This window comes from Drosophila innubila (assembly GCF_004354385.1).
Source record: "Drosophila innubila isolate TH190305 chromosome 2R unlocalized genomic scaffold, UK_Dinn_1.0 1_C_2R, whole genome shotgun sequence".
Classification (NCBI taxonomy): domain Eukaryota; kingdom Metazoa; phylum Arthropoda; class Insecta; order Diptera; family Drosophilidae; genus Drosophila; species Drosophila innubila.
In genome coordinates, this window is record NW_022995374.1 from 12,233,354 (window position 1) to 12,258,033 (window position 24,680).

At 35.0% G+C, this 24,680-nt stretch overlaps 7 protein-coding genes and 1 long non-coding RNA gene across 9 annotated transcripts; 5 read left to right on the top strand and 3 right to left on the bottom strand.

Annotated features, from left to right (window-relative positions):
* Positions 1 to 28: 28 nt before the first annotated feature.
* LOC117785895 (integrator complex subunit 1) lies at positions 29 to 6,605 on the bottom strand. Its single transcript, XM_034624160.1, has 3 exons — positions 5,264 to 6,605; positions 4,211 to 5,190; positions 29 to 4,065 (listed from the first exon to the last, which is right to left on the bottom strand). The coding sequence occupies exons 1-3, from the start codon at positions 6,603 to 6,605 to the stop codon at positions 169 to 171; spliced, it is 6,219 nt and encodes a 2,072-aa protein (XP_034480051.1). The 3' UTR covers positions 29 to 168.
* Positions 6,606 to 6,852: 247 nt separating this feature from the next.
* LOC117785903 (nuclear nucleic acid-binding protein C1D) lies at positions 6,853 to 7,624 on the bottom strand. The gene is made up of 2 exons (XM_034624168.1): positions 7,254 to 7,624; positions 6,853 to 7,181 (listed from the first exon to the last, which is right to left on the bottom strand). Exons 1-2 carry the CDS (start codon positions 7,518 to 7,520, stop codon positions 7,002 to 7,004), a joined length of 447 nt encoding a protein of 148 aa, XP_034480059.1. The 5' UTR covers positions 7,521 to 7,624; the 3' UTR covers positions 6,853 to 7,001.
* Positions 7,625 to 8,404: 780 nt separating this feature from the next.
* LOC117785899 (striatin homolog) lies at positions 8,405 to 9,668 on the top strand. The gene has a single exon (XM_034624165.1). It carries the CDS (start codon positions 8,488 to 8,490, stop codon positions 9,598 to 9,600), a length of 1,113 nt encoding a protein of 370 aa, XP_034480056.1. The 5' UTR covers positions 8,405 to 8,487; the 3' UTR covers positions 9,601 to 9,668.
* A 554-nt stretch (positions 9,669 to 10,222) lies between these two features.
* On the top strand, positions 10,223 to 11,112 carry LOC117785905 (probable protein BRICK1-B). Its single transcript, XM_034624171.1, has 2 exons — positions 10,223 to 10,431; positions 10,912 to 11,112. Exons 1-2 carry the CDS (start codon positions 10,311 to 10,313, stop codon positions 11,019 to 11,021), a joined length of 231 nt encoding a protein of 76 aa, XP_034480062.1. The 5' UTR covers positions 10,223 to 10,310; the 3' UTR covers positions 11,022 to 11,112.
* A 249-nt stretch (positions 11,113 to 11,361) lies between these two features.
* On the top strand, positions 11,362 to 12,271 carry LOC117785906 (60S ribosomal protein L39). The gene is made up of 3 exons (XM_034624172.1): positions 11,362 to 11,439; positions 11,529 to 11,632; positions 12,138 to 12,271. The coding sequence occupies exons 1-3, from the start codon at positions 11,437 to 11,439 to the stop codon at positions 12,184 to 12,186; spliced, it is 156 nt and encodes a 51-aa protein (XP_034480063.1). The 5' UTR covers positions 11,362 to 11,436; the 3' UTR covers positions 12,187 to 12,271.
* LOC117785907 lies at positions 12,243 to 12,614 on the bottom strand. Its single transcript, XR_004617530.1, has 2 exons — positions 12,511 to 12,614; positions 12,243 to 12,411 (listed from the first exon to the last, which is right to left on the bottom strand). It is a non-coding gene; the product is annotated as an uncharacterized LOC117785907 (long non-coding RNA).
* Positions 12,615 to 13,180: 566 nt separating this feature from the next.
* LOC117783617 (UDP-N-acetylglucosamine--peptide N-acetylglucosaminyltransferase 110 kDa subunit) lies at positions 13,181 to 21,570 on the top strand. 2 transcript variants are annotated; one of them, XM_034621080.1, is made up of 10 exons: positions 13,181 to 13,205; positions 13,286 to 13,581; positions 15,648 to 15,858; positions 15,934 to 16,117; positions 16,181 to 16,249; positions 16,314 to 16,510; positions 18,429 to 18,624; positions 18,727 to 20,461; positions 20,525 to 20,705; positions 20,994 to 21,570. In XM_034621080.1, the coding sequence occupies exons 2-10, from the start codon at positions 13,446 to 13,448 to the stop codon at positions 21,250 to 21,252; spliced, it is 3,168 nt and encodes a 1,055-aa protein (XP_034476971.1). In that variant the 5' UTR covers positions 13,181 to 13,205; positions 13,286 to 13,445; the 3' UTR covers positions 21,253 to 21,570. The 2 variants fall into 2 exon arrangements, with proteins under 2 accessions (XP_034476971.1, XP_034476972.1); XM_034621081.1 differs by having other exon boundaries at positions 13,195 to 13,268; positions 13,373 to 13,581.
* A 784-nt stretch (positions 21,571 to 22,354) lies between these two features.
* On the top strand, positions 22,355 to 23,716 carry LOC117783678 (60S ribosomal protein L12). The gene is made up of 5 exons (XM_034621203.1): positions 22,355 to 22,393; positions 22,456 to 22,517; positions 22,599 to 22,672; positions 22,730 to 22,910; positions 23,426 to 23,716. The coding sequence occupies exons 2-5, from the start codon at positions 22,481 to 22,483 to the stop codon at positions 23,629 to 23,631; spliced, it is 498 nt and encodes a 165-aa protein (XP_034477094.1). The 5' UTR covers positions 22,355 to 22,393; positions 22,456 to 22,480; the 3' UTR covers positions 23,632 to 23,716.
* The last annotated feature ends 964 nt before the right edge of the window (positions 23,717 to 24,680 follow it).

Consider the following 24,680-nt stretch of genomic DNA (forward strand, 5'->3'; position numbering starts at 1 on the left):
CTTAATTCGAATATCTGCAAAGGAGATAAACGATAACTAGGATCTCTAGTTAATATTTATATTTATGCTAACAATAAAATATTTAATAATACACAAAAGCAAAATACATATTTATATATATCTTTATATTCATTTGTTTTACATATAGTAATAATAATAATAAACAGCTTAGTATCCATGCTGTACTACCAATGTTTGCATGACTTTTCGAATTTGATTGCTTGTATTAAGGCAAGATTTGATGCCGAGTGAAAAGGCAATGGATAGAATCTCAATTGCGTGTTCCTGCAACAGAATACAAATCTCCAGCAAGTTATCAATGGCAGTCGCTGCCACAGAAGAATTCTCGTCTCGCAGACATTGAATGTACGCATTCAAAGTGCATTGATTGATATCTGAATTTCCCGGATTGTGTTTCAAGTGTCTAATTAAGATAATGAAAGCAATGGATCGTATTTGTGCACTTGGTGAGAATATTAAATCCAATAGACGCTCAAATAGCTCATTTATGAAAACAAATCGCTTCGATGTCAGGCATTCCATTTCCTGCAATGGTCCCAAGATCACATCCTCAATATGCGACTGCTTAATGACTTTAATTAAATCGAGAAAGTGGGGAGATACATCGGTGAAATTGGCTTTGTTATATGAACCCAAAGTGAGAACTGAAAAGGATCCCCTGCCTACGACATCCTGGACATTTACATTTCCCTCCATGGAGTCAATATCGCTTACAACAATTTTGTTGGCGGGCTTTACATCGGAATGTCCATCCAGTTCATATTCGAATTTGACATCCTCGTCATCGAGTTCTGAAGATGTGTTCGACTTATGCTGAAGCAAAGCCACAGCCTGCACAAGAGTTTGAAGCTTTACCATTGAGGTATACTTGACCGAGAGTTCCGTCAGAATGCCGACATATTGTTCGATGAACAACAGAGCACTTGAGGGATTACAATTGATATATGCCTGCAAGACCTGCACAAACTTGACTAACATCTGGCAGGCTTCCTTTACCGAACTGTGGTGCTTGAAGAAGGTGAAGTAACAGGTGAGTGTGGTCTGAATTTCATTTTTATATGTATCTTCGAAAATAGTTGGCTGTAATAGTTCCAAGGCTCTCAGAATCTGTACAAATCGATGGAAATGATGCTCTTCCCGCAAGGCTTTCATGCTATTCTGTGCCCGCCCCTGCATTATTGATGATAATACGCCCAAATGTCGAAGGAAAAGTAAAGGATGCGATGCAGCCAGCTTTCGCAATAAAAGTTCTGTATCGGTTGACAACGTTTCAAAATCTTTCTTAGCCACAAGACTTCCCAAACAGGTGATTAAATTATTCGATATCTTATCAAACTGGCATCCCTTTAGACTCTGCAATTTGTGCGTTTGTCCGGCTGCATTGCAAGTTTTCAAAAACTTTATACGCGGATACATAATGTAAAGTTGTTGCAGGATTTGATTCTTCAATGCCTCGGAAACTGAACTCTTTTCAACATACTCTACAACTTTCACCATTGAGCCTTTGCGTTTTTCGGTGAGTTTAAATAGCAGATTCATGCGGGAGCACAATTTGAAATCATAGTTGCTATTATTATCCGCGGATAACTCGGCAATTCCCTCGTACAGTATGAAATGCACAAACGGCTCGAGTTCCCACGAATCCAACTTGAAAAAGGAATTTGGTTGTATATTCTTAGACATGTATTTGTCTCTACCTTTCCAGAGCTTGGGATTTGTGGTCAAAGCTTCAAAATAGTTGAGGACTGTGCTGAAATCGTTATCAAGTTTGTATTCTCTGAATAAACATTCTGCTATTCCCTCGATAGTGTCCCAATTTGTTTGATGATTAATAAGTGACAGGAGATAAAATCTAAATTCGCTACACGACTTTGAAAACAAGAATTTTTCCTTTAGAAGTTTTGTAGATACAATCTCAGGATCTGCTTCGGCTAACCAGTCTATAAACAGACCATTTTGGAATATTTTATAATATTTGCTATTCTCCATATTGGGTTTCTCCTCACTCTGATACTCGAATCCTCGAATCATTTCTCGGACTATCTTCTTTGTTTCAAGCATTTGTGCATTTTGAGGTTTAAGCTTTATGAAGTAGAACTGATAAGAGCTTTTCAGCATGAAGGATAAACTTTCAAGGAATAGTTCGGTCTTAAAAAGTTTCTTTAAATCCGAACCGAATTGATTCGAGCAACGAACATTTGTATTTAAAGTTCCTTTGATGCTATGATAGGAATCTGGAGGGAGTTTACAGCTAAAATATGTTCGAAGCAAAGTGCAAGCATCCCGTGTAGCATTTATCGAATATTTGCGCTTCTCATTCTTTCCATGATCCCATGTGGACTGATCTAAAACATCGCCTATTGTGTTGAGGACATCAGTTTTCTTATTTGCCGGACTGATCGAAAGATCCAATAGATTGTGAACTAATTTCCGGGAATCTTTGTTGGCAATCGAACGCTGATCTGGTTTCTCGAGAAGAATGGAGACAACCTCGCTGGTTGTAGAGGCATTATTTGTGATTTTCACAGTATTTGGCACATAATTACTTATTTGCAGATTCTCGAGAATTTGCGAATTGAGTTTTGGGAGATCGGGAACTGTTTGGGAATGTGAATGCAGGTCAAGTGCTTGGACTGTGTAATGACCATTCTTAGCTCCTCGAGCTTGTTGTATCTCAATTAATTGTGCCAAATAGGCCTTGTTAAGTATCGCATTTTTGACCAGGTCAAATTGCTCCAACACCGCCGTATCGAGCATTGCCAATAGCTTGGACATTGAGTTGACCGGTGTTCCAAAATTCTGCACAAATAGCACAATCTGATCCGGGGTAAGATCATTTAGAGCCGCTTCTATAAGACGATCCACTGATGAACGAATCATCTTGAGTTTTAGCCAATCGGGTAAGAGCTGAATCTGTTCTTGGGGCATATTTGGTAGAAATGCGACGGGAGCAGGTCTGCCAGCAGGGAACCAATAGTCCAGGATCGGTATGGACTCGGACATGTTGCTGTTCGAATACGTGAGTAGTATAATGAAAGCGTGAATTATATTTATATGCAATGGCAGCTGGACTCCATCGTCGAATTGTACCATTAACAAATCTGGATACTCTGTCCATTCATAGGGTTCGTGAAATTCCCGCAATTTGATGATGTAATTGTTAAACATGACGAATAAACATTTAAGCGTTTGAATGCGATTCTCATCTGGATGCAGATCGTAATCTTCCTGAGATATTATAATATGTTGGAACATGGTGCTGCGCTCAACAATTAACTGCGCCATATCGATGACATGATCCAGCATTTCATTAACTGGATCGTTCAGAGTGTGTGCCGTAATGAATTGGATATAGGCCATGATAAGCTCTGGACAATTTTCAACCTGACAAGCAGCTCGCAGCTGGGGAATTATAAATGCCTTGGCCTCGATAAAATGTGGAATCTGTTGAATCGATTTCAAAAGCCATTCATTCTCATATTTACCCGAGTTTTTGAAGATGATTTTCAGGCCAGCCAAAGCTGCGACTCGAGACTGTTTCACCGTCGACGACAATCGTCGGAATATATAGTCAAGTACCTCGCAAACGACATGATTATTATAGGTAGAGTCCATGATTAAATTTCTGATGAAACTAACGAGTTCTGCATCTCGGCTATTCTCTTCGTTAATATTATGCGCATTAAATAGCAAAAATTCACACAAACATTGCACTGGCAGATGGCTAAAGTCACCTTCGCTATTTTGCACCAAGTCGGACAACCAAGGCATCGATTGTGTTGTCCCCTGTCTTTGAATTATGTCCAAAAGCAGATCTGGCTTTCGGCAACGGCAAAACAAATGTCCCAGCTTGTACGTTTGATTGAGAAACTTGAGCTGCTCCAAAACTAAGCTGGGAACTTTTCTGGGTGTTCCCATTGGATCCATCAGCATAAGCTGCGTTATCAAAATGGCATTTTCCTCTGTGATGACTGCATGCGGAGATGTTTGGGCCGCCAAATAGGTTTCAAATTGCAGAATATGATCTCGTTCCACACTAATTATCTAAAAAACATGAAGTATATGATTAGTTAAAAGAAAAGAAAAGATTTGGTATGCTTGCAGACTTGTGTAGGCAATAGTTCATACACAATTAGGGAGATTTCTTGAGATATCTCAAAAAAGTAACATTAATTTCATTGCAACTCACTTGTAACTCATCCTTGTGAGAGATGAAACTGTTAAATTGGCTCGTAATACAGGTTTCCATTAACATCTTCATTGTGGGATAATGATCCCAGCAAAAAGCGCCAAAGGTCGATGGATTGTGGGCAGATATCATAAGAAGAATTAGCCAAGCTTTCCAGTAGAATGCAATAATTGCCAGCTTTGGTGGATCGTAGTCCGATGGCAATAGAATGTTTTCCGGATGATGATATTCAGACATGCTGAACAAAAAGTCAATAATGTCAAATTTGTTTGCCTGTACGGCTGGAAAATCGGTTGCTTTCATGCCGGATACGCGTTTAATGACCAGCAGCAATATGTCGAATGTATTTGCTATTGAGAATGGAATATCCTTTGTAATGCCAATTAAAATGATGCGCAACAATGTCTCCTCGTGAATTGGAGTCTCCGATATGATTCTCAAGATAGCTCCCCTTTCTGGCTCCGATGGCCACTGATCACAACGTGAATATTGTTCTGGATTCTCGAGCAGGAGCAGCTTGTGCAGCGCTTGATGGTATTCAGCAGCTTGAATTTTGAATATGTTTGGAACCGTTTCGTACATCCACGAAACTGCATCCAGCTGGATTTGTGACATTTGCTTGTACAGTTTAATAAGCGCCTGATTGTTCTTCACATCCCGATTCGTTTTAAGAGATAAACTCCCTTCGCGTGCCTGCGGCGTTGCCGAAAGGAACATGCAAAGACAGACGAGATCAACCATCGAGTGAAAGATTCGCTCCTTGAACTCAAAGTGCTCAATTTGTTGATTCAGTTCGTCGCGTTCTCGTAGAAATGTTTTGCAAAACTTCACTAGGTTTACATCGAATCGCAGCATCCGCACAAGTTCCCTTAAAAACACTCGTAATGTGCGCAAGCAATCATCCCGTTGAAGTACAAACTCCTGGTAGATTTCGGCCAAGTTAACTGCAGACTGATCCGGAGATGTTTGAAACATCGTTGCTATGAAAAAGGCACACAAGTTGATGAACTTATCTAAGAACAAGATGTATGGTAATAATAATAGATTGCTTACCAAGCATACCCATATTATTGGGATTCCTTGTATTGGACAGTTCGTTCTGCACAACCAACTTCATGATGGTACTCAATATATCTGGCTGCAAGTGTATCATTTCCTTCAGACATGACATATAATGATTAATGAGTGGTTTGGTTTTCAAACGCATCTTAATCAGAACCAAGAGAACTTCATTATCCTGAGTGCTCTTCCCTTTGATATTAAAGCATATATATGATAACAATTGCTGGGCAAATTTAACAAGCTTTCCATTGTGAATCCACAACTCCAGTCGAGAGATGCTGAGACAGCGGACTTCTCCGATTCCCGAGGTGCTGCATAGAAATTTGAGAAAATTCCTGGTGTAATTATCCTGTTGCTGGCGCTTATTAAGCTGATCCCGTATGGCATCGCTGACGAGCTTTTGAACCGTACTATCTGAGAATCTGCGCTTAATTGCACAGATGGCATCTGTGGTCTGATCCAATTCCCCATGCAAATATGGACTGGCATCCAGACTTGGTGTCGAATTATCTCCAGAATCATCGTCGATCGTCACATTGTCTCTGTGGGCTTGGCCAGAAGCAACTGTTGTGTTTGCATCCCAACGGAGAAGACTCAAATGTGGCGTTCGCGTCCCAAAGGCAGCGCAAACATTTTTAACAAATGGAGCGCAATAATCATTGTCGGCCCAAAATCGCTCATTGACGGCATCGTCAATGTATGTGCGCAGTAGAATCTCTGGCCATTGCGATACATCGGAGAATCCTCGGGTGATAAGATTTGTAAACACAATATGAAGATTTGTATTATATCGCATTTTAACGTTTGTCTCCCGTCGCAAAAAGGACAAAAGCGCATATACAACGACATCATTATTGAAGAAGTTCGGATGCACCTTAGACAGATACAACAATGTTAAATATGCAATGTTATCCGACTTTGGTCTGGATGCAAGAGATGCCGACGTCGCATGTCGAATGATTCCACAAATATATCGCACAACCGCTTCATTATCATTCTGCTCAATGGCTGTATATATGCTCTCCAGAACATTTGATAAATCACACTCGACGGCCAGTTGTTCCCATATCTCGTATTGTGCGATTCCGGTGGATGTGGCCATATCAGGACCTCCATCTTTAAGGCTGCCTCGAAATCTTTTGCTCGAATGACTCGCAATGGACGTGGATGCTTCTCGTTTTCTATCTGAAGATCCAGCACCGATGCCTTTAATTGGTATTATCTTTGACTTGGAGTCATCGCGACCACCTTTGGTACCGAGAGCAAACAGTTCTCCACCTAGTAACACCTTCTTTTGTCCCCTATTAGAGACACTCATTTTATTACGATCCATTTTTTCTATATTTACTTATTGTTAAAATTGTGTCGTTTCGTTCTGCAAAAGTTCAAATGAACATATCATTAATATGAACGAATGAACTTATTCAGTCGCTCATGAACTTTATCGATAACACGAACTAACCGTTTCATTTTTAATACCGGTTCGGGAACCCGAACCTAAACAAGTTCTTTATCAAGAACTGAAAACCGAAATCCAAAAATTATTTTGATAATTGAAAATTTAAAATCTTTTAATAAACTTCTCTTTATATATTTTTATATTTATTTAAAAAACATTTTATAACATATCAAACCACATTAGCTTACAAATCTATGTATATAAAAACATATATACGTACAAATTTATATATGTATGCATGCTTACGATATATGTATGCAAACATATGTATTACTTTGTACTGCCCGGACGTTTCTCTTCATCCGCATCTATGAAGCGTGTATGCATTCCTGCAGCAATAAAGCGCTTACTAGCAGCGATATCCAAACGTGGTGCCGCTAATGAATCATTTATTTCCTTTTCGCGAGCTAGCATCTCCTTGGCTCGACGTAAATCGTGTAAAATGTAGTGCTACAATACAGTACATGTACAAAAATAATTATAGTTGACATAGAAATGCACATGTCTATATGTATTTGTTACCTTAGACAAATCGGATCCATTCAGTCTCAAATACATCCAAAACAGCGTGCTATTTGCATAAGCCAAATAAGTATCTAGTTTAATCTGCTCATCAGTGCTTAATGTTGGGTCACCGTGTGCTAATACTGCACAATCCAAGTCTTTTTCCAAATTATCTAGATTAGCCGAAAATTTTTGTAAAACACCAAATATTTGATCGTTTTGCATTTGTTCACAAAAGGAAGCAGAGCTCTGTGATCTGTTGATTGAATCTTGCGTCTCAGCCATGGCTTACACTCTCGAGTTTACGATATTTCAGTGTAATAGAATTATAACAATTTGCTTTTGTAAGTTCAGCCCACAAATAGGGATGTTATTTACATTAAATGGCAATGTTTATATTACCTAGAGATGGGCGACATTGAGTCTATAGTCTATCAAACTTTTTCACAAAGCGCTGTTGCCAATTTAACTATTTTAAAGCTAGTTTTGGCTATAATCAACTTTCGATTGCTATACATATTTGTGAATTGGATATTTAAAATATATATATTTCTTGCTATTCATTATTTTTAAAATTTTAATAATGTAATGATAATTTAATTAAAAATATGGACTAAGCTATGCCCTTGGTGTCCATCAGAACTCTGTTATATTACCTTTTTAAATTTACGGCAGCCTGTCAGCAATATGCGTTGATCTTACACGATAATAAAAATTGGGCTAAGCAAAAATGTCGGGCTCCGTGTTGTGATAAATGATAAATAAGCCATTTTTCTTCTCAAATTAAATTAAGTGAGATTAAATTAAGTGAGAACTTTTAAGATGTTTATTTCAAAAGTTGAAAGTCGTAGTTAAATATATTTAATTTTATTTAATTATTCTTATTTATTTCTATATATTACACTGTTATTGTGTATTTAAACATTAGTTAATTTATAATTTATGGAAAAATTAATAACTTGTCTCATGCTCATTCGATTTAAATAATATTGTTGTTGCTTAAATCATAATTTCTTGTGAACATTTACTAAAATTGTTCCATTATCATCGTTTCAAAGCCGACGCTCATTTATCGAAATATCAATAGACATTGCGATGATTCTGTATTTCAACACAGGGTTTTTTTTTAGTAATTTCAAGTGAAAAATAGTATTTTGTCGTTTATACATTTAGTAACATAGAGTTCTATATTTATGCCATACTTACGGTTTTCTGGCAATTATTAATCGTCGCGTTCGATTGGTAAACAAATATGGATTTCATTGACGACTTCATTGAAGAATACAAGAGCAATCCCTGCTTGTGGAAAGCCGATTCAGTTGATTTTAGGAATCGGACCAGACGACAAGAAGCGTATATGAGGCTTATTGCTGTGGCGACTCGACATGGAGAACTGTACAATGTTGAAAGAACTAAGCAAAAGATTAACAATCTGAGGTGTGCATTTCGTCATCAACTGCGAAAATATAACGAAGTTAAGAAAAAGGGAGAGAAGTATGAGCCGTACTGTCCAAAGCGAAGATATTTCGAATCTCTCATGTTTTTAAAGGACGAAGAAATTCCTGAAAAGAAATCAAAGCAGACTGATAATCTACCTTTACAACAAAATACAGATAACACTGTAGTGCAGCAAGAAGCATATGAGGAATTTTCAGATGCCGAAAGCTTGCCGAAGCAAATGAAAAATAATGATAATAACAAATTATCTCCTAGCACAAGCGCTAACGAATTCTGTGCCAATTTATTTGAAGAAGTTGAGGTTGATCCAATTATCAGTATTCAATCAGTAAACAGCAGCAGCAACAACAACAACCAGAACCAGACATCGAGCGGCAGTACCACAATAAAGGACACTGACGGTATATTGCCGACATCCGATAACAGCACTATATCTGACAGAAGAAAATCAGTAAATACCTCAATTACAAGCACTTTGAACGACAAAGTGAGCAACTCAACAGCTGATCATATATCTGAGTTAAATCGAGACAAACAGATTACCACCCGTCATAAATACATCAAGAGCAATAGAAAAAGATCATTATCGGGATCATCGCAACTGTCAGACACAGAAGCTCCTCCCACAGGAAAATGCAGGGCCGGCATTTCAAACATTGATTTCGAGCGACTTTTTCAATTGGCGTTCAAAAATGCAGACAATCAGTTGGATGATCATTTTACAAATTTCGGGAAAATAATTGCTCACAAATTGAGATCAATGGACAATGCACAAGCAATATATGCGGAGAAAATCATAGCCGATGTTCTCTATCAGGGCCAGATGAAAATGCTATCTACATTAAGTATAACTCAGTTCTTAAGCGTAGATAATACAACCGTCTATGTAGAAAGTCATACTAAATGATTGTTCTTAAAATTAATGTTAAAACTATAATATGAAATTATATACATATGTGCGATTTGGCTACTAAATTTTGTTTTATTGTGATTTGTGGATATGTTCTGGATTATTTACAGAGTTCACTTGAAGCTGATAAACTTTCTGATTGGAAATAAATTTAACATTTAGCTTGTCCTGCTGAACGGCTATTGTTATTACGTTCTCTCTCTTTCTCGCACTGGATGAGAACTACATGTACGAAAAAAGGAGCAACACATTACAAAATAGGGTTGCCAAGCTAAACTTCACAATTCCAAGATAAGATGTTAGGGTTTAAAAAAGAAAATATAAATAAATGAGTCGATTAACATAGGACTTAATGCTCAGCAAGTGGAGCTGCATGATATTATTAATAAGTATAATTCTATCGATATCGCTCGCCAGTACAAGTTGTACCAATAAGAGAACGCTTGCTAAATAAAATATTCAATAATATAATTCACTGTAGCGCACGTTTTATGAATACTTAAACGTATTCTGCAAAATTATTTACTTATAATATTATTATTTCGGTGCTCATGTTATTTATTTTATTTATTCTGATTATCGACGATATCTTAATTTTGTAACGAAATATTTGGTATTTTTAGCCAATACTAAAACGGTCACACTTGCATACTTTCTGTAAACATAAATTTTTTGTCACAATAAACATAAATTAAATATTATTAAAAATGAGCGGAGCTCATCGGGAAGCTGTTCAGAAGCAAATTCATCAAGATTGGGCAAACAGAGAATATATTGAAGTCATCACAGCCAGCATAAAACGAATTACAGATTTTCTAAATTCATTTGGTAAGTCTACGCCTTTGCCTCTACATATTTATGTACATACATACACACATATAAATGTTTATGTATGACTATATCCGGCGTCTTAGTGGTAATATAGTGACACTTCACTTCATTAGCAAGTATTAGGTACTGCTCCAAAACAGGAGTGCAAAAAAAGTAACACCACTTTCCACCGAGGAAGCACCAGTTCCCTATTCAGAGATAGGGGAATATGACGCGCTCTTGGGGAGTGGCTTCTTTAACCTTTTTTTTTCGTTTAAGCGCAGTTCTAAGTTAATCTGCAAAAGAAGCAAATTACTATCTCACGGAATGAATTATATCCTAAAAATAACTAAGTTCATATTTAAAATGTTAACTAATTGGTTTGGTTCATTATTTAACGGACGGGTCTAAAAATCAAGCCTTGTTAATCTTTTTAATAAATACAAACATTTGAATATTTTACTTATTGAAATAAAAATATTTATATTTCTTTTTTAGATATGTCCTGTCGATCACGCTTAGCGGTACTTAATGAAAAACTTACAACTTTGGAACGACGTATAGACTACTTGGAAGCCTGTGTAACCCAAGGGGAAACACTAACGTAAACATATAATATGTAGAAATCTAAGTACATTATACATTATGACTTTGCTTATTAAATACATCAAAATATACACAACATAAATAATTATTTAATATGAAAAGTATTTTATTATTCGCTGCGCCGTTAAATACGTGGAGTTAGTAATATTTTTATTTAAAAAAATGAGTTGACAGTAAATGTTTAATGAGTAGTTTTAATTAGTTTACAATTATCAACTAATAAACAGAACTATTACAATATTTTCAAAATTTTAACACTTTTAGTTGTAGAACATATTTTTTCACTGTTCGGTATTTTGTAACGAAGAACTTTAAAATAATCGTACCATGTACCACGAATGCAAACATCGCTCATCTCTAGCTGTAGTCACTGACGAAGCTTTCTTTCCGGTCTGATACTTGACAAAGGCAGACGAAATGGTAAAGCAAATCGTTAATTTTTTAACCAATCATTTATTATTATTTAAAATGTAACCTGTATTAATGTTTTGAATATTTCTAATTATTAGGCGGCACACAAATCGTTCCGTATTAAGCAGAAATTAGCTAAAAAGCTAAAGCAAAACAGATCTGTTCCACAATGGGTTCGCTTGCGCACTGGAAATACCATTAGGTAAGTTTAGTGTACGAAAATAATAATGTTTTCTCTGTGTCGCAATTGTTGAACGTTTGAACAAACCCTAAAAAAAAAATCGGAAAACTCAGAGTACAGGCTGTGCAAATGAGCAGTGTGCAAATTAAAACAGCAAATGTTTTTAAAGTTCGGGACAACTGGGAACAAAAACAATTTAGTAATATATCTAATGGCTGGGAGTTGAAAGTTCCGGTCGCCCATAGTCTCGCACAGTAATTAAGTTTTAGTGTGCGATGTGTTTGTATGTTTTGAATTGTATTTTAGTGAGCTGCAACATGCTTTTCCATCTTGGTATTCATTAATTGCACACAAATCCAACAGTCAAACCTATTTGTTAAAGCCATGCTTCCATGCAAACGAACTGCCTCTTAGTTTTCGATCTAACTGCACAGAACAACTATAATAATACCAACTGCTGAAACAATTACAAAAACTACTATTTATTTAATTTACAGATACTAATATTCAAACGTTTTATTTTCAGGTACAACGCCAAGCGCCGTCACTGGAGGCGTACCAAGTTGAAGCTGTAAGCTCCTGGAATGTCCCCTTGCAGTTATTTTGATTTGCAAATATAACTGAGAGTATCAAATAAAGTTCTTTATTGAAATACAGTCAAAAGATGTTTGTTTATTTAAACCTGTAGTGCTGGTGATTAATTTTCTACCGAATCACATTGCTGTTTCTTTTTTAGATATTTGTAGATAATTTTGGACAATCAATATTTGGCGCCATTTCTTAGTGAACTTGTAGGGTGGCTGAAAATGTAAATAAAATTGTTTTATGCATCTACAGGAGAGTCAAGGTATCGTGCATTTTCACAATGTAAGCTCACATGTGTATTCAGTAATATTTACATTGAGTCAAAAAATTATTGGTATCAACTATAGTTTAAAATACTTCGCTGATTGTCTCGATCACTTTTTGACAGTGAAGCGACACTGTTTACAATATATTCGCCACTTGGTAGAGATCGAAGAAGAAGAAGAGATCACATTTAAATGTATTCATACAATATAAAATCGCCAACAACCCTGTTGGGTTTTATAGTATTGCTCAATACCATTATCAGTTAAGTATTGTGATATCGACAAGCCGTTGCTGGCGTATTAACAGCCAATGATTTTTAAATTTGTATCACAAAAGTTAAGAGTTCTATGATTTTTAAATATAAATTTAATTTTTTTTATTTAAATATACCAATATAATAATATATTTGACAAACTTTTAAAGAAAATGTTTATTTGATAATTATTATTTTAAATATTAAAGGCATGATTCCAGTTGATAGCACTTTCAGTATTTGACTCATGCTATTTAATATTGCTTCTTAATTGAAATTTGTAATTGTTTTTATTTTATATATACATAAATTTACGAAATACCTATAAAATACTTGTGACGCTAAATTGAGTAATCTTATAGTATTTATCGTGACTTGCACTTGATATTACTTAAAAGTAACACTTATATTAATATGGTACATCCCTAAGAGCTACCCATCACACTACCAATATAAGGTTATTTGTTGTAGCAGCTGGAGCTGTGAAGAGTTTGTTTTTGTTTTAAAAGTGTTAGCCCATTTATAATTTGACGTTGCTATTTCTGAATTATGGTATATTATATTTACAGATAGCTGATTGGTTCCTAAACTGTAAATCGAGTGAAAGTGGTTTATTTGCAGTGCCATTGCAATTGATTGTGATTTATTGATTTTAGACAAAAATTTGGAACATCGTCTATCAAACTTATATATATATATAAATTTATATATGAGGAACCAACGGTAAAGATGCACGCTCAAGGACAGGGTCAACAGACGCAGCAGCACTCCTCGACACATTCCCTTCTGCAACAACCGCAAAACCATTTATCTAACAACAATGCAGTTGGAAAATCTAACGAAAATCAATCGTTGTCATCTGTCGGTAAGTGGATAGATTACAAAGCTATATTAGTTGTACATAAGTAAGTATTTGTTCATGCATTTATGTGTGAATATCAATATTTGATGCAAACGCAAAAAAAAAACAATGGAAAATTCCACTAATGTATGTATGTATGCACTTAAGTTTGTGTGTGAGCATACAGTTAGTTGGGAAAGTCTGTTGACCTTGTGACAAAACCCTTCATAAGAATTAAAAAAAAAAAACAACAAGTATCAACAACTAAATGTTTATATCTCTTTAAAATCAATTACGCGCCGCATCATAAAGATACCGCTTTGTGAAAAGATAATGGTCAACTTAATTTCTGTAAATAAAAAATGCAGTATTATTCCAGTACTAAAATGTCGTCAAAATCGTTGAAATTTTTCTGAAACATAGATAACTAGTTTTATTATTTAACTCAAGCAGACAAGAAAAGTTTCCGTCAAACCGGCCCAAAGCAGACAGTAAATAATTGTGTTGGACGCTTGTAAAGAGATAAGTGCTTAGACCGCCAAACAAAAAGTTTTCCATTGATTAAAATACTTTTGACACTACCTATTTGGCAACCTGACAGTCGACTATTCTAGAATAATAATATGATGAACGTATTAGAATTTGTTGTAAATCGCTTGCAGCATTAAAATAGCGAACCGAAAATTTACAAGCAATGGCAACTCTACGCGCAGTGTTTAATTGATTCAAAACTGGAATTTAGAAGCACCCGACAAAATAACATATGCGCAGTATACTTCGGAGTTAGTCACTTTACAAGTCCAAATTTTTGTTCAATTTCACATGATTTTTTACAAAAAAATGAAGGGTCTTAGAATCAAGTTTAAAGTGTTTTTTTATACTTATTACCACATAAGGAGTTGATTAAAACTGAAAACTTGAGATTTAAAATTTTGAATTTTCAAAATTTCAAAGGGGGGACCCTTAGCATCGAAATCGAATCTTGGTCGAAAATAATTAATTTTTCGAAATGAACAAAATTTGAATACATAATGAATTAAGAGGCCAAACCATGATCAAAATGACATTCCGCTTGAAAATCGGTTCAGTTTTGATCAAGTTATGACAGTTTTAAGTTGGTCATACTTCGGAGTTAGTCACTTTACAAGTCCAAATTTTTGTTCAATTTCACATGATTTTTTACAAAAAAATGAAGGGTCTTAGAATCAAGTTTAAAGTGTTTTTTTATACTTATTACCATATAAGGAGTTGATTAAAACTGAAAACTTGAGATTTAAAATTTTGAATTTTCAAAATTTCAAAGGGGGGACCCTTAGCATCGAAATCGAATCTTGGTCGAAAATAATTAATTTTTCTAAATGAACAAAATTTGAATACATAATGAATTTAGAGGCCAAACCATGATCAAAATGACATTCCGCTTGAAAATCGGTTCAGTTTTGATCAAGTTATGACAGTTTTAAGTTGGTCATACTTCGGAGTTAGTCACTTTACAAGTCCAAATTTTTGTTCAATTTCACATGATTTTTTACAAAAAATGAAGGGTCTTAGAATCAAGTTTAAAGTGTTTTTTATACTTATTACCACATAAGGAGTTGATTAAAACTGAAAACTTGAGATTTAAAATTTTGAATTTTCAAAATTTCAAAGGGGGGACCCTTAGCATCGAAATCGAATCTTGGTCGAAAATAATTAATTTTTCGAAATGAACAAAATTTGAATACATAATGAATTAAGAGGCCAAACCATGATAAAAATGACATTCCGCTTGAAAATCGGTTCAGTTTTGATCAAGTTATGACAGTTGGAAGTTGGACAACTCTTTGACCTAGCAAGTTTACCACAACCGTACCTGTACAAATGTTTCGGTATTCGGTTCTTGACAGAGAATTTTCATTCGGTTACGGTTTCAGTTCCGGTACTATAGTTTCGGTTAACGGTTCCGGTACTAGTTCCGGTGTTATTATTTATTTTATGATAATCGAATTTCATTAATACAATCTGACTAAACCTAAATATTTAATTATAACTTCAGCGTTCACAAAATTATTATTATTTGGAGATATTCTAATCTATGTTTATGTTTACAGGTTTACTGGAGTTGGCGCATCGAGAATACCAAGCTGTAGATTATGAAAACGCAGAGAAGCATTGCATGCAGCTATGGCGCCAAGACAGCACCAACACTGGAGTGTTATTACTGCTATCATCAATTCATTTCCAATGCAGACGTCTGGATAAATCCGCTCAATTTTCGACATTGGCAATAAAACAAAATCCTCTGCTCGCGGAGGCATATAGGTAAGCTTATAGAATTAATCTTTTTCCCAAATGTTTTATAATTTCCTTTTCTTTTTTTTTTTTTTTTGTTTTTAGCAACCTAGGAAATGTTTACAAAGAGCGCGGACAGCTACAAGAAGCATTAGATAACTATCGTCGAGCTGTGCGATTAAAGCCCGACTTTATAGATGGATACATAAACCTGGCTGCGGCTTTGGTAGCCGCGCGAGATATGGAGTCCGCGGTTCAAGCATATATAACAGCATTACAATATAATCCTGTGAGTACAATTTTTCAAATTTATTTTCTTTCATTTTGCTATAGTTAAATATTATTCTTGCAGGATTTGTACTGTGTGCGTAGCGATTTGGGTAACCTGCTTAAAGCTCTAGGACGATTGGAGGAAGCAAAGGTATGTTTACTTAAAATTAACTATATCGTTTAGAAAGATCTAAAACTTAATTACCATATCCTAGGCCTGCTATTTAAAGGCGATAGAAACGTGTCCAGGATTTGCCGTTGCATGGAGTAATTTGGGCTGCGTGTTCAACGCACAAGGAGAAATCTGGCTAGCTATTCATCACTTTGAAAAAGCTGTCACCCTCGATCCCAACTTTTTAGACGCCTATATAAATCTAGGAAATGTGCTTAAGGAGGCCAGAATATTCGACAGGTTTGTATATTGTTATTCCACATGCAACCCCTATTTCAAAATTAAGGGACATAATCGCTATGCTTCAACTAAGACCTAATTCATCTTAACATCGCCATAATACCACCAAATTAATAAAAGTTTCCAGTCGTGACACTCATAATTATGATTCCTATCATTAGCTTGGCATTCTGTTTTTGCTTTAGCATTTTTATTTCCGATATATACTTAAGAAGTGAAACCAAAAAATGGAATAAAAGTGAGGAAAACACAAATAGTGATATAAAAATGAAGTTTTAAAATTAACGGCTACTTTATCTAATATTGATAACTATATTTTTATAATCCTTTTGTAATGTAAATATTATTTTAATTTCCTATCGCATTTATATTTTTTTCCACCCTTTTTGATTTAAAAATCGGCAGTTCCCCTCTATCCTTTCGACTAGAGGATGACAGAGAAGTGTCTATAGCTTATAATATAACAAACCAGTTCAATCCATGTTGGGCACAGCAGAAAATGCTTTTCATTGAACGTATTCAATTGTTTTTTTTTTGCTTATAGATATAAATAAGTTTTGTCAAGATCACCCCTCGTTCATGATCTTTAATTCTAAAAATATCAGCATACGTGGAAATCCAAATATGGAGCACCTTGTATTGCTTACTATATATTTATTCAATAATTTAGAATCCCTTTAAATAAATTGTGACCTTAAATATAAAAGTGAAGTATTGCACGTAGAAACATATATAATAAGATGCTCAGGATTTTTTATCTTTCTATTGTGGTTTACGTCATCTAATATTCAAACATAATTAGATTTTTGCATAGTAAACTCACATATAGTCAGGGCAAACAAATTAGTATTGAAACATCAATACCCTGGGAAATAGATTCAACAAATAGTGCTAGTTGATAGATATGCAAATATTAATTTACATAACTATCAGGGTTATTTACTAAATACTAGTTAGTCATGTTGAAATTACATTTAACATATCAGTCTTAGAGAATTTAGTATAATATTTGTTTGTAGAGCAAATATTTTTAAATAAACTTGGCTACATGTGCAAGACCTTAAACCATTTAGTTTATAATTTTTGCGTACAGGGTATAGAAATGATCTCTACGTAATTTTGTATATTTCAGATAATGGCACATGGTTTTTTTGGTTCTTTTTGGTGGGCGGCTTACCGAAGTCTTTTTTTCGTTTCGTTTGATTTAATTTTAAAAGTCCAAGAAAATTTAAAGGCCTTATAAATTTAGATTCTGTTTGATTATTAACTGATTGAAAATGTGTTTACACAATTCATACTTCAAGTGTGCTTTCTAAATGTATAAGTTAACTATTTATTTAAATATTATTGTGCAAATATATCAATGAGAGAACGATTTTATCATCATGGACTGCCAATGTGTAATTGTTTATACAATTGTTCCCATAAAACAAGATCAACATTGCGCAAAAACTTACAAGTGTACAAATAATGCAAACGGAAATCAATATCTAAAACGTCATTTAGATCGATTACGATTATGTTGGAAACGGTAAAGAATTTCAATTAGATAATAATAAATATTTATAATTTCTAAATTATAGGGATAAAAAATGCTCGCCATTTTCGACTTGGGAATAATTAGCAAGAGTATTTAATGTTCCCCTTTAATTCCTGAAAATTTTAATTGCTTGCTTTGTTTTTCTTGTATTATTTTTATATATATAAATAGATAAATAGTGTAAATAGTTTGACTAGAGATAAGTTCAAGTTTGTGGTTGGTATATAAGTTTATTGCGCGAATTTTTTTAAACAAATTCTTCAGGCGCGCGAATTTTGATTGGTAAAGATTTAGTTGTATGGCATTTATGTGTATTAAAGAAGCATCCTATTTTTAAGTAATGTGAATATTTTAATAATGAACATTAATCAATTTCAGGGCTGTGGCTGCATATTTGCGTGCTCTAAATCTTTCACCTAACAATGCCGTAGTCCATGGAAATCTGGCATGCGTCTACTATGAGCAAGGACTCATTGACTTGGCCATTGACACATATAGGCGAGCCATTGAGCTGCAACCTAATTTTCCCGATGCATATTGTAACCTTGCAAATGCTCTTAAAGAAAAAGGACAGGTAATTATATTATTGTGTGCTGATTATGAAGAGCTAATAATAGTTTATTTAAATATTACATTTTCATATAACTAATGGTCTTTGGGATTTCCCATTTATTAGGTCAAAGAAGCTGAAGATTGCTATAATACCGCACTACGACTATGCTCGAATCACGCAGATTCACTTAACAATTTGGCGAATATCAAACGAGAACAAGGATTCATTGAGGATGCAACACGCCTTTATTTGAAAGCCCTTGAAGTGTTTCCCGATTTCGCAGCTGCACATTCGAACCTGGCGTCTGTGCTGCAACAGCAGGGCAAGCTAAACGAAGCCCTTAGGCATTACAAGGAAGCAATTCGAATTCAGCCCACATTTGCCGACGCGTACTCCAATATGGGAAACACTTTAAAGGAGCTGCAGGATGTTAGCGGGGCTCTACAGTGCTATACGCGAGCTATACAAATCAATCCGGCATTTGCCGATGCCCATAGCAATTTGGCGAGCATCCATAAGGATTCTGGAAATATTCCTGAAGCAATTCAATCTTACCGTACAGCTCTAAAGCTAAAACCTGACTTCCCCGATGCCTATTGCAATTTGGCACATTGTTTACAAATTGTTTGTGATTGGTCGGATTATGATGTACGAATGAAGAAATTGGTTAGCATCGTTGCCGAGCAGCTGGACAAGAATCGTTTGCCATCCGTACATCCACATCACTCAATGCTGTATCCATTGACCCATGATTTTCGAAAAGCAATTGCCGCGAGGCACGCCAATTTATGCTTAGAAAAAGTGCACGTTTTGCACAAGCAGCCGTATAATTTCGCAAGAGATCTACCAAGTGGCGGACGTATACGAATTGGATATTTGAGCTCAGATTTTGGAAATCATCCTACCTCACATCTGATGCAGTCAGTACCCGGATTGCATGATCGATCGAAGGTAGAGATATTCTGTTACGCCCTCAGTCCTGATGATGGTACAACGTTCCGGCAAAAAATAGGCCGTGAAGCTGAACATTTTGTTGATCTTTCCGTAATTCCATGCAATGGCAAAGCAGCCGATCAGATTTACAATGATGGCATACACATTCTAGTTAATATGAATGGTTACACAAAGGGCGCAAGAAATGAGATATTTGCCCTTAGACCTGCACCGATTCAAGTCATGTGGTTAGGCTATCCAGGCACAAGCGGTGCCAGTTTTATGGATTATATTATAACTGATGCAGTTACCAGCCCGATGGAATTGGCCAATCAGTACAGTGAGAAGCTATCGTATATGCCTTACACATATTTTATTGGTGATCACAAGCAAATGTTTCCGCATCTAAAAGAGCGAATTATTGTTTGCGATAAACAGCAGCAATCATCTGTTGTAGATAATGTTGCAGTCATTAATGCCACTGACTTGTCGCCTTTGGTTGAAAGTACAGACGTCAAAGAGATCAAAGAAGTCGTTGCGAATGCGAATAAACCTGTAGAAATTACACTTAAAGTAGCAGAACTGCCGAGCACCACCCAGATAGTATCGATGATTGCTACTGGTCAGGTGCAGACATCATTGAATGGTGTTGTCGTTCAAAATGGACTGGCAACTACACAGACAAACAATAAGGCAGCCACTGGAGAGGAGGTTCCCCAAAATATCGTTATTACAACACGTCGTCAATATATGTTACCCGACGACGCTATAGTTTACTGTAATTTTAATCAACTATACAAAATCGATCCTCAAACTCTGCAATCTTGGGTAGTCATTTTAAAAAATGTGCCTAAATCGGTTTTATGGCTGCTGCGGTTTCCAGCAGTTGGCGAGCAAAATATTAAAAAATCTGTTAGCGATTTGGGTAAGCAACAAATTGAAGATGTTGCAAATATATGCTATAATATGAAATATTTATTTCTTTTAGGTATTTCTTCTGAAAGAGTTATATTCTCAAACGTAGCTGCAAAGGAAGAACACGTGCGTCGAGGACAATTGGCCGATATTTGTTTAGACACTCCACTGTGCAATGGTCATACAACTTCAATGGACGTTTTATGGACCGGAACTCCAGTTGTCACCCTACCCGGAGAGACATTAGCTTCCAGGTACATATTTTTCTGTGCTATCAATCTTAGCAGGGATCGAAAATAACAATTGACTCTTAACAAATTCAAGGCCTAAAAAAATATTTGTATAAATAAAAAACCACATATTCTTTTTTTGGATGATAGAAAATTTTATTTTTTAAATCATAAAAAACCTCCTGATTTCCATTTTTATTATAATCATTTAAACGGAAAAAAAAATCATTTTTGTATTTAAATTTTAATCTTTACGATCACTGCCACAATTTATTAATTACATATATTTAAATAAATTCCTTTGTGTTATAGGGTTGCTGCTTCTCAATTAGCTACACTTGGATGTCCAGAGTTAATTGCCCGTAGCAGAGATGAATACCAAGACATCGCTATTCGATTGGGAACGGATAAGGAATACTTAAAAGCTTTACGAGCAAAAGTATGGAAAGCAAGAGTCGACAGTCCACTGTTCGATTGTTCACAATATGCCAAAGGCTTAGAAAATCTGTTTTTACGCATGTGGAAAAGATTTCAGAGGAATGAACTCCCCGATCACATTTCTTCAGAATAAGAGTTTCAAAACTAAATGTAAAGCAGACTAGGAAAGCTGAAGTACTACGAATGGAGACTGGAGTGGGAAGGCGAATGTATGCTATTTAGTTTGAATTTCTGTGACATATATACATATGTATGTTTCATGTATAACTACAAATATTTCTGTATAAGAAGCAAGTGTAACTATTTATACACATATTCTTATTTTTGATCAATTTAACATGCTCTCATAAACATTTTGACCTTTTAAAATAAGACGTTACCTTGTATTAGAAACAAAAATAAAACCGCTTAATATTGAACACGGCATCATCACATCCCATCATATAAACAATATTCTTGGTTTTAATTACAATTGTGAGATGGAAATTTTAGCGAATCTGAGAATGTCAATTATTGGTTTTTTTTTTTACCCATTTTGGCGTTGACGTACATTGACGTACATTTCCTTAGATTAGGCAGATCGAAAAAAAGTGCCATATATATTTGATGTGCTGAGTTAGTTGTACTTTGCTTACATTTTACAGAGCGCAAATCATTTTAAAACAATTTGAATTTATAAATTAAGCCATTTTTTATTCCTATTCTGTTGGCAACAAACAGCAGAAATTTCGCTGACAACTGCAAAAATATTTGTCGTGTTTAATTTTTTTACAGTCGTCAGCTGTTGCCTACAGTGTTGAAAAAGAGCAGCACAACTTTACGCAGCTGATTTCTTGTAAAGAAATTCCAACTTCTTTTGTTAAATTAATTATTCTGTATATCAAATTAATTTTGTTTTCAAAGTTATTTTTGTGCGTTTTAAATTCATGAATGCAGAAGTCAAGTTATCGATAAATTATAAAAATAAATATTTATTATTATTACTGTCAATTGAATGGAACATGAAAAACCATGTTTTGTAACTACTATCGACTAAATCAAAACTCTTAATGTGTACTTGCTTTGTTAAAATATTTTATTTAAATAATATAGATAACGACTAAATTTATTAGAGCTTGTACTACCGCATTGACCTCTAAAATTAATTTCAGTACATTTGTGTTTCTTTTCCATGTTCCAAAGTAGCGCAAACTTACATACAGTTTAACCGGAAATAACAAACAGTTTGACAACCGTGTTGACGTTTCTTTCTTCTTGTGGCATTTTAGCTGAAGGTTCGTCGCTGAATTTTGCCTATTTAAAATCTTGAAATTTACGTATAATCTTCGTGTTTCAGCGGTTTAAACCACCAGTATAAAAAGATGCCTCCTAAATTTGATCCAACGGAAGTAAAATTAGGTACTTTCAATATTTATCTGTTTACAGAAATTGTTTGCAAACAAGGCGGCACATATTAATATGTATTTTGAATGATTTCAGTTTACCTGCGTTGTGTGGGTGGCGAGGTTGGTGCAACTTCATCGTTGGCTCCCAAAATCGGTCCTCTTGGCTTGGTGAGTATTCTTTATTTATTGTTCGTTTAACATGATACTAATTGCTTGATTTTTCAGTCTCCTAAAAAAGTGGGCGATGATATTGCCAAGGCTACCGGCGACTGGAAGGGTCTGAAAATTACTGTGTGCCTGACCATTCAGAACAGGCAGGCTACCATTTCCGTGGTGCCATCTGCTGCCTCCTTGATCATTAAGGCACTGAAGGAACCTCCACGTGACAGGAAAAAGCAGAAGAACAGTAAGTGTATTCTCAGTGAAAATTGCCAATAAGTGCAACGATTTTGTTTGTGTTATGTGCCTGAAGCAACTCCGACTCCCTAAAGTATATAAGGCGTGCTAATCTTCATTTATTCATCGCCAAAAGTGCAGACACGCCGGTTAATAATTCTGTGCAACGTTAGCAGATCATGTTTGTTTTGCATATGGAAAACCAAACAATAAACTTGGGTGATTAAGAAGTGAAGTCGGGCTTGTCAACAGTGATCGACCATCAGACACCTAAGAAATGTAAAGAAATAAGAATACTCAAGTTTAAAACTGTATAGTTGGGCTTGAGACATTTTCTTTTTAGCTTCTAAAGATTGTGATCGTTCTTATCTGATATATGTATTATTCTACTCCAATGGTTAATTGACTTCAGGGAATATGCATATTTTGTGTTGTCGGAGAGTTCTTCTGATTCCCTTTCCTTCCCTTAAACTAAACGTATTTTCATAAATTGATTTTAATTACATTGTTTTTTGTATCTTTCAGTCAAACATAGTGGAAACATCTCCTTCGATGATATCCTGGCTATCGCACGCACAATGAGACCCAGGTCAATGGCGCGTGAGCTGAAGGGAACCTGCAAGGAAGTCCTTGGCACAGCCCAAAGTGTTGGATGCACTGTTGATGGAAAGCACCCACATGATGTAATTGACGACCTCAATAATGGAACTATGGAAGTCCCAGCAGAATAAACATAAATTCCTTTGAAATAACAACAATAAATCTATGTTTTACAGTCCGTTATGTGAAACGATCAAGAGAATTTTTACACAAGAATCATTGATTTAATATCTGCTAATTGAATATTACTTTTAGTTCCAATTGAAACCATTCAAAGCTTAATGCAAAATCTTATCTTGCTTAGATTTTGCCTTACTTATGCTTAATAATTAATACAGAACCATCCTGATGAATTTTACGAAGTAGACTCGACCTTCCAGTTTCCACATGCAGTATTCCTTTTGGAACGCAAAATCTTATTGTTACCAGTTCTGTAAAGTTTTTAAGTGGACAAGAAAGAGGTTCAACTTTTCTCCATGTCCACCTTGATTCATTCTACAAAGCTATGGTGAACATGTTCTCAAGAATTTCAAAGTTTTCGTATTGAGAAAACCAATATATATAACACTATTTCGTTCAATTTTTCTTTTAGAAAAAAAAATTTCTTACATAAATAATTTTATAAACTTAAATATGACGCTCTTTTCAAGAATGAAAAACAACGAAAATTATTTGTTGAATTATTTGGGTATGCTTTTACAGACAAACTTTGTTTTTCAGAAGTTCAAATTCTGTTTTCAATTTTAATCGACATTTGGTAATACCCATAATAAATAAAGTACTCGGCAATAAAACGTCAAAAGTGTAGTGCAACGGCGGATGTATTTATCGATTGTCAAGGAATATTTATCGACTCGACTGATGACTGTCAATTCATCTGTTTCCACTGATATATTGTTAAATAAAGTAAGAGTTGTAACAAATATGACAAAATAAATTACGATTATAATAAATGCACGTAAATGTAGTTAAGGGATAAGACATATTAAATCTAGCGAGGTCGACGACTTAAGATGATTTTGCGCTTGTCGAATATTCTGACTCCATTACAGTTTATTGACAAAAGTTACTTCGATTTGGAATTGCGTTATATATATTTTTTAATGAGTTATCTACTTAATTAAAAAAAAGCATTGAATAACGGTAGACTTAATAATACTTGCACATTTTCCAATATTGT

Coding starts and splice junctions, on each gene's coding strand:
- LOC117785895 (XM_034624160.1), bottom strand. CDS start 6,605: ATGGATCGTAATAAAATGAGTGTCTCTAATAGGGGACAAAAGAAGGTG. Junction 5,191..5,263: donor CAATAATATGGGTATGCTTG/GTAAGCAATCTA, acceptor CCTTTTTCATAG/CAACGATGTTTCAAACATCT. Junction 4,066..4,210: donor CTCACAAGGATGAGTTACAA/GTGAGTTGCAAT, acceptor CATGTTTTTTAG/ATAATTAGTGTGGAACGAGA.
- LOC117785903 (XM_034624168.1), bottom strand. CDS start 7,520: ATGGCTGAGACGCAAGATTCAATCAACAGATCACAGAGCTCTGCTTCC. Junction 7,182..7,253: donor ATGGATCCGATTTGTCTAAG/GTAACAAATACA, acceptor ACTGTATTGTAG/CACTACATTTTACACGATTT.
- LOC117785899 (XM_034624165.1), top strand. CDS start 8,488: ATGGATTTCATTGACGACTTCATTGAAGAATACAAGAGCAATCCCTGC.
- LOC117785905 (XM_034624171.1), top strand. CDS start 10,311: ATGAGCGGAGCTCATCGGGAAGCTGTTCAGAAGCAAATTCATCAAGAT. Junction 10,432..10,911: donor AGATTTTCTAAATTCATTTG/GTAAGTCTACGC, acceptor TTTCTTTTTTAG/ATATGTCCTGTCGATCACGC.
- LOC117785906 (XM_034624172.1), top strand. Junction 11,633..12,137: donor CGCACTGGAAATACCATTAG/GTAAGTTTAGTG, acceptor TTTTATTTTCAG/GTACAACGCCAAGCGCCGTC.
- LOC117783617 (XM_034621080.1), top strand. CDS start 13,446: ATGCACGCTCAAGGACAGGGTCAACAGACGCAGCAGCACTCCTCGACA. Junction 16,118..16,180: donor CAGCATTACAATATAATCCT/GTGAGTACAATT, acceptor TTATTCTTGCAG/GATTTGTACTGTGTGCGTAG. Junction 20,706..20,993: donor GGAGAGACATTAGCTTCCAG/GTACATATTTTT, acceptor TTTGTGTTATAG/GGTTGCTGCTTCTCAATTAG.
- LOC117783678 (XM_034621203.1), top strand. CDS start 22,481: ATGCCTCCTAAATTTGATCCAACGGAAGTAAAATTAG. Junction 22,673..22,729: donor AAATCGGTCCTCTTGGCTTG/GTGAGTATTCTT, acceptor TTGATTTTTCAG/TCTCCTAAAAAAGTGGGCGA. Junction 22,911..23,425: donor CAGGAAAAAGCAGAAGAACA/GTAAGTGTATTC, acceptor TGTATCTTTCAG/TCAAACATAGTGGAAACATC.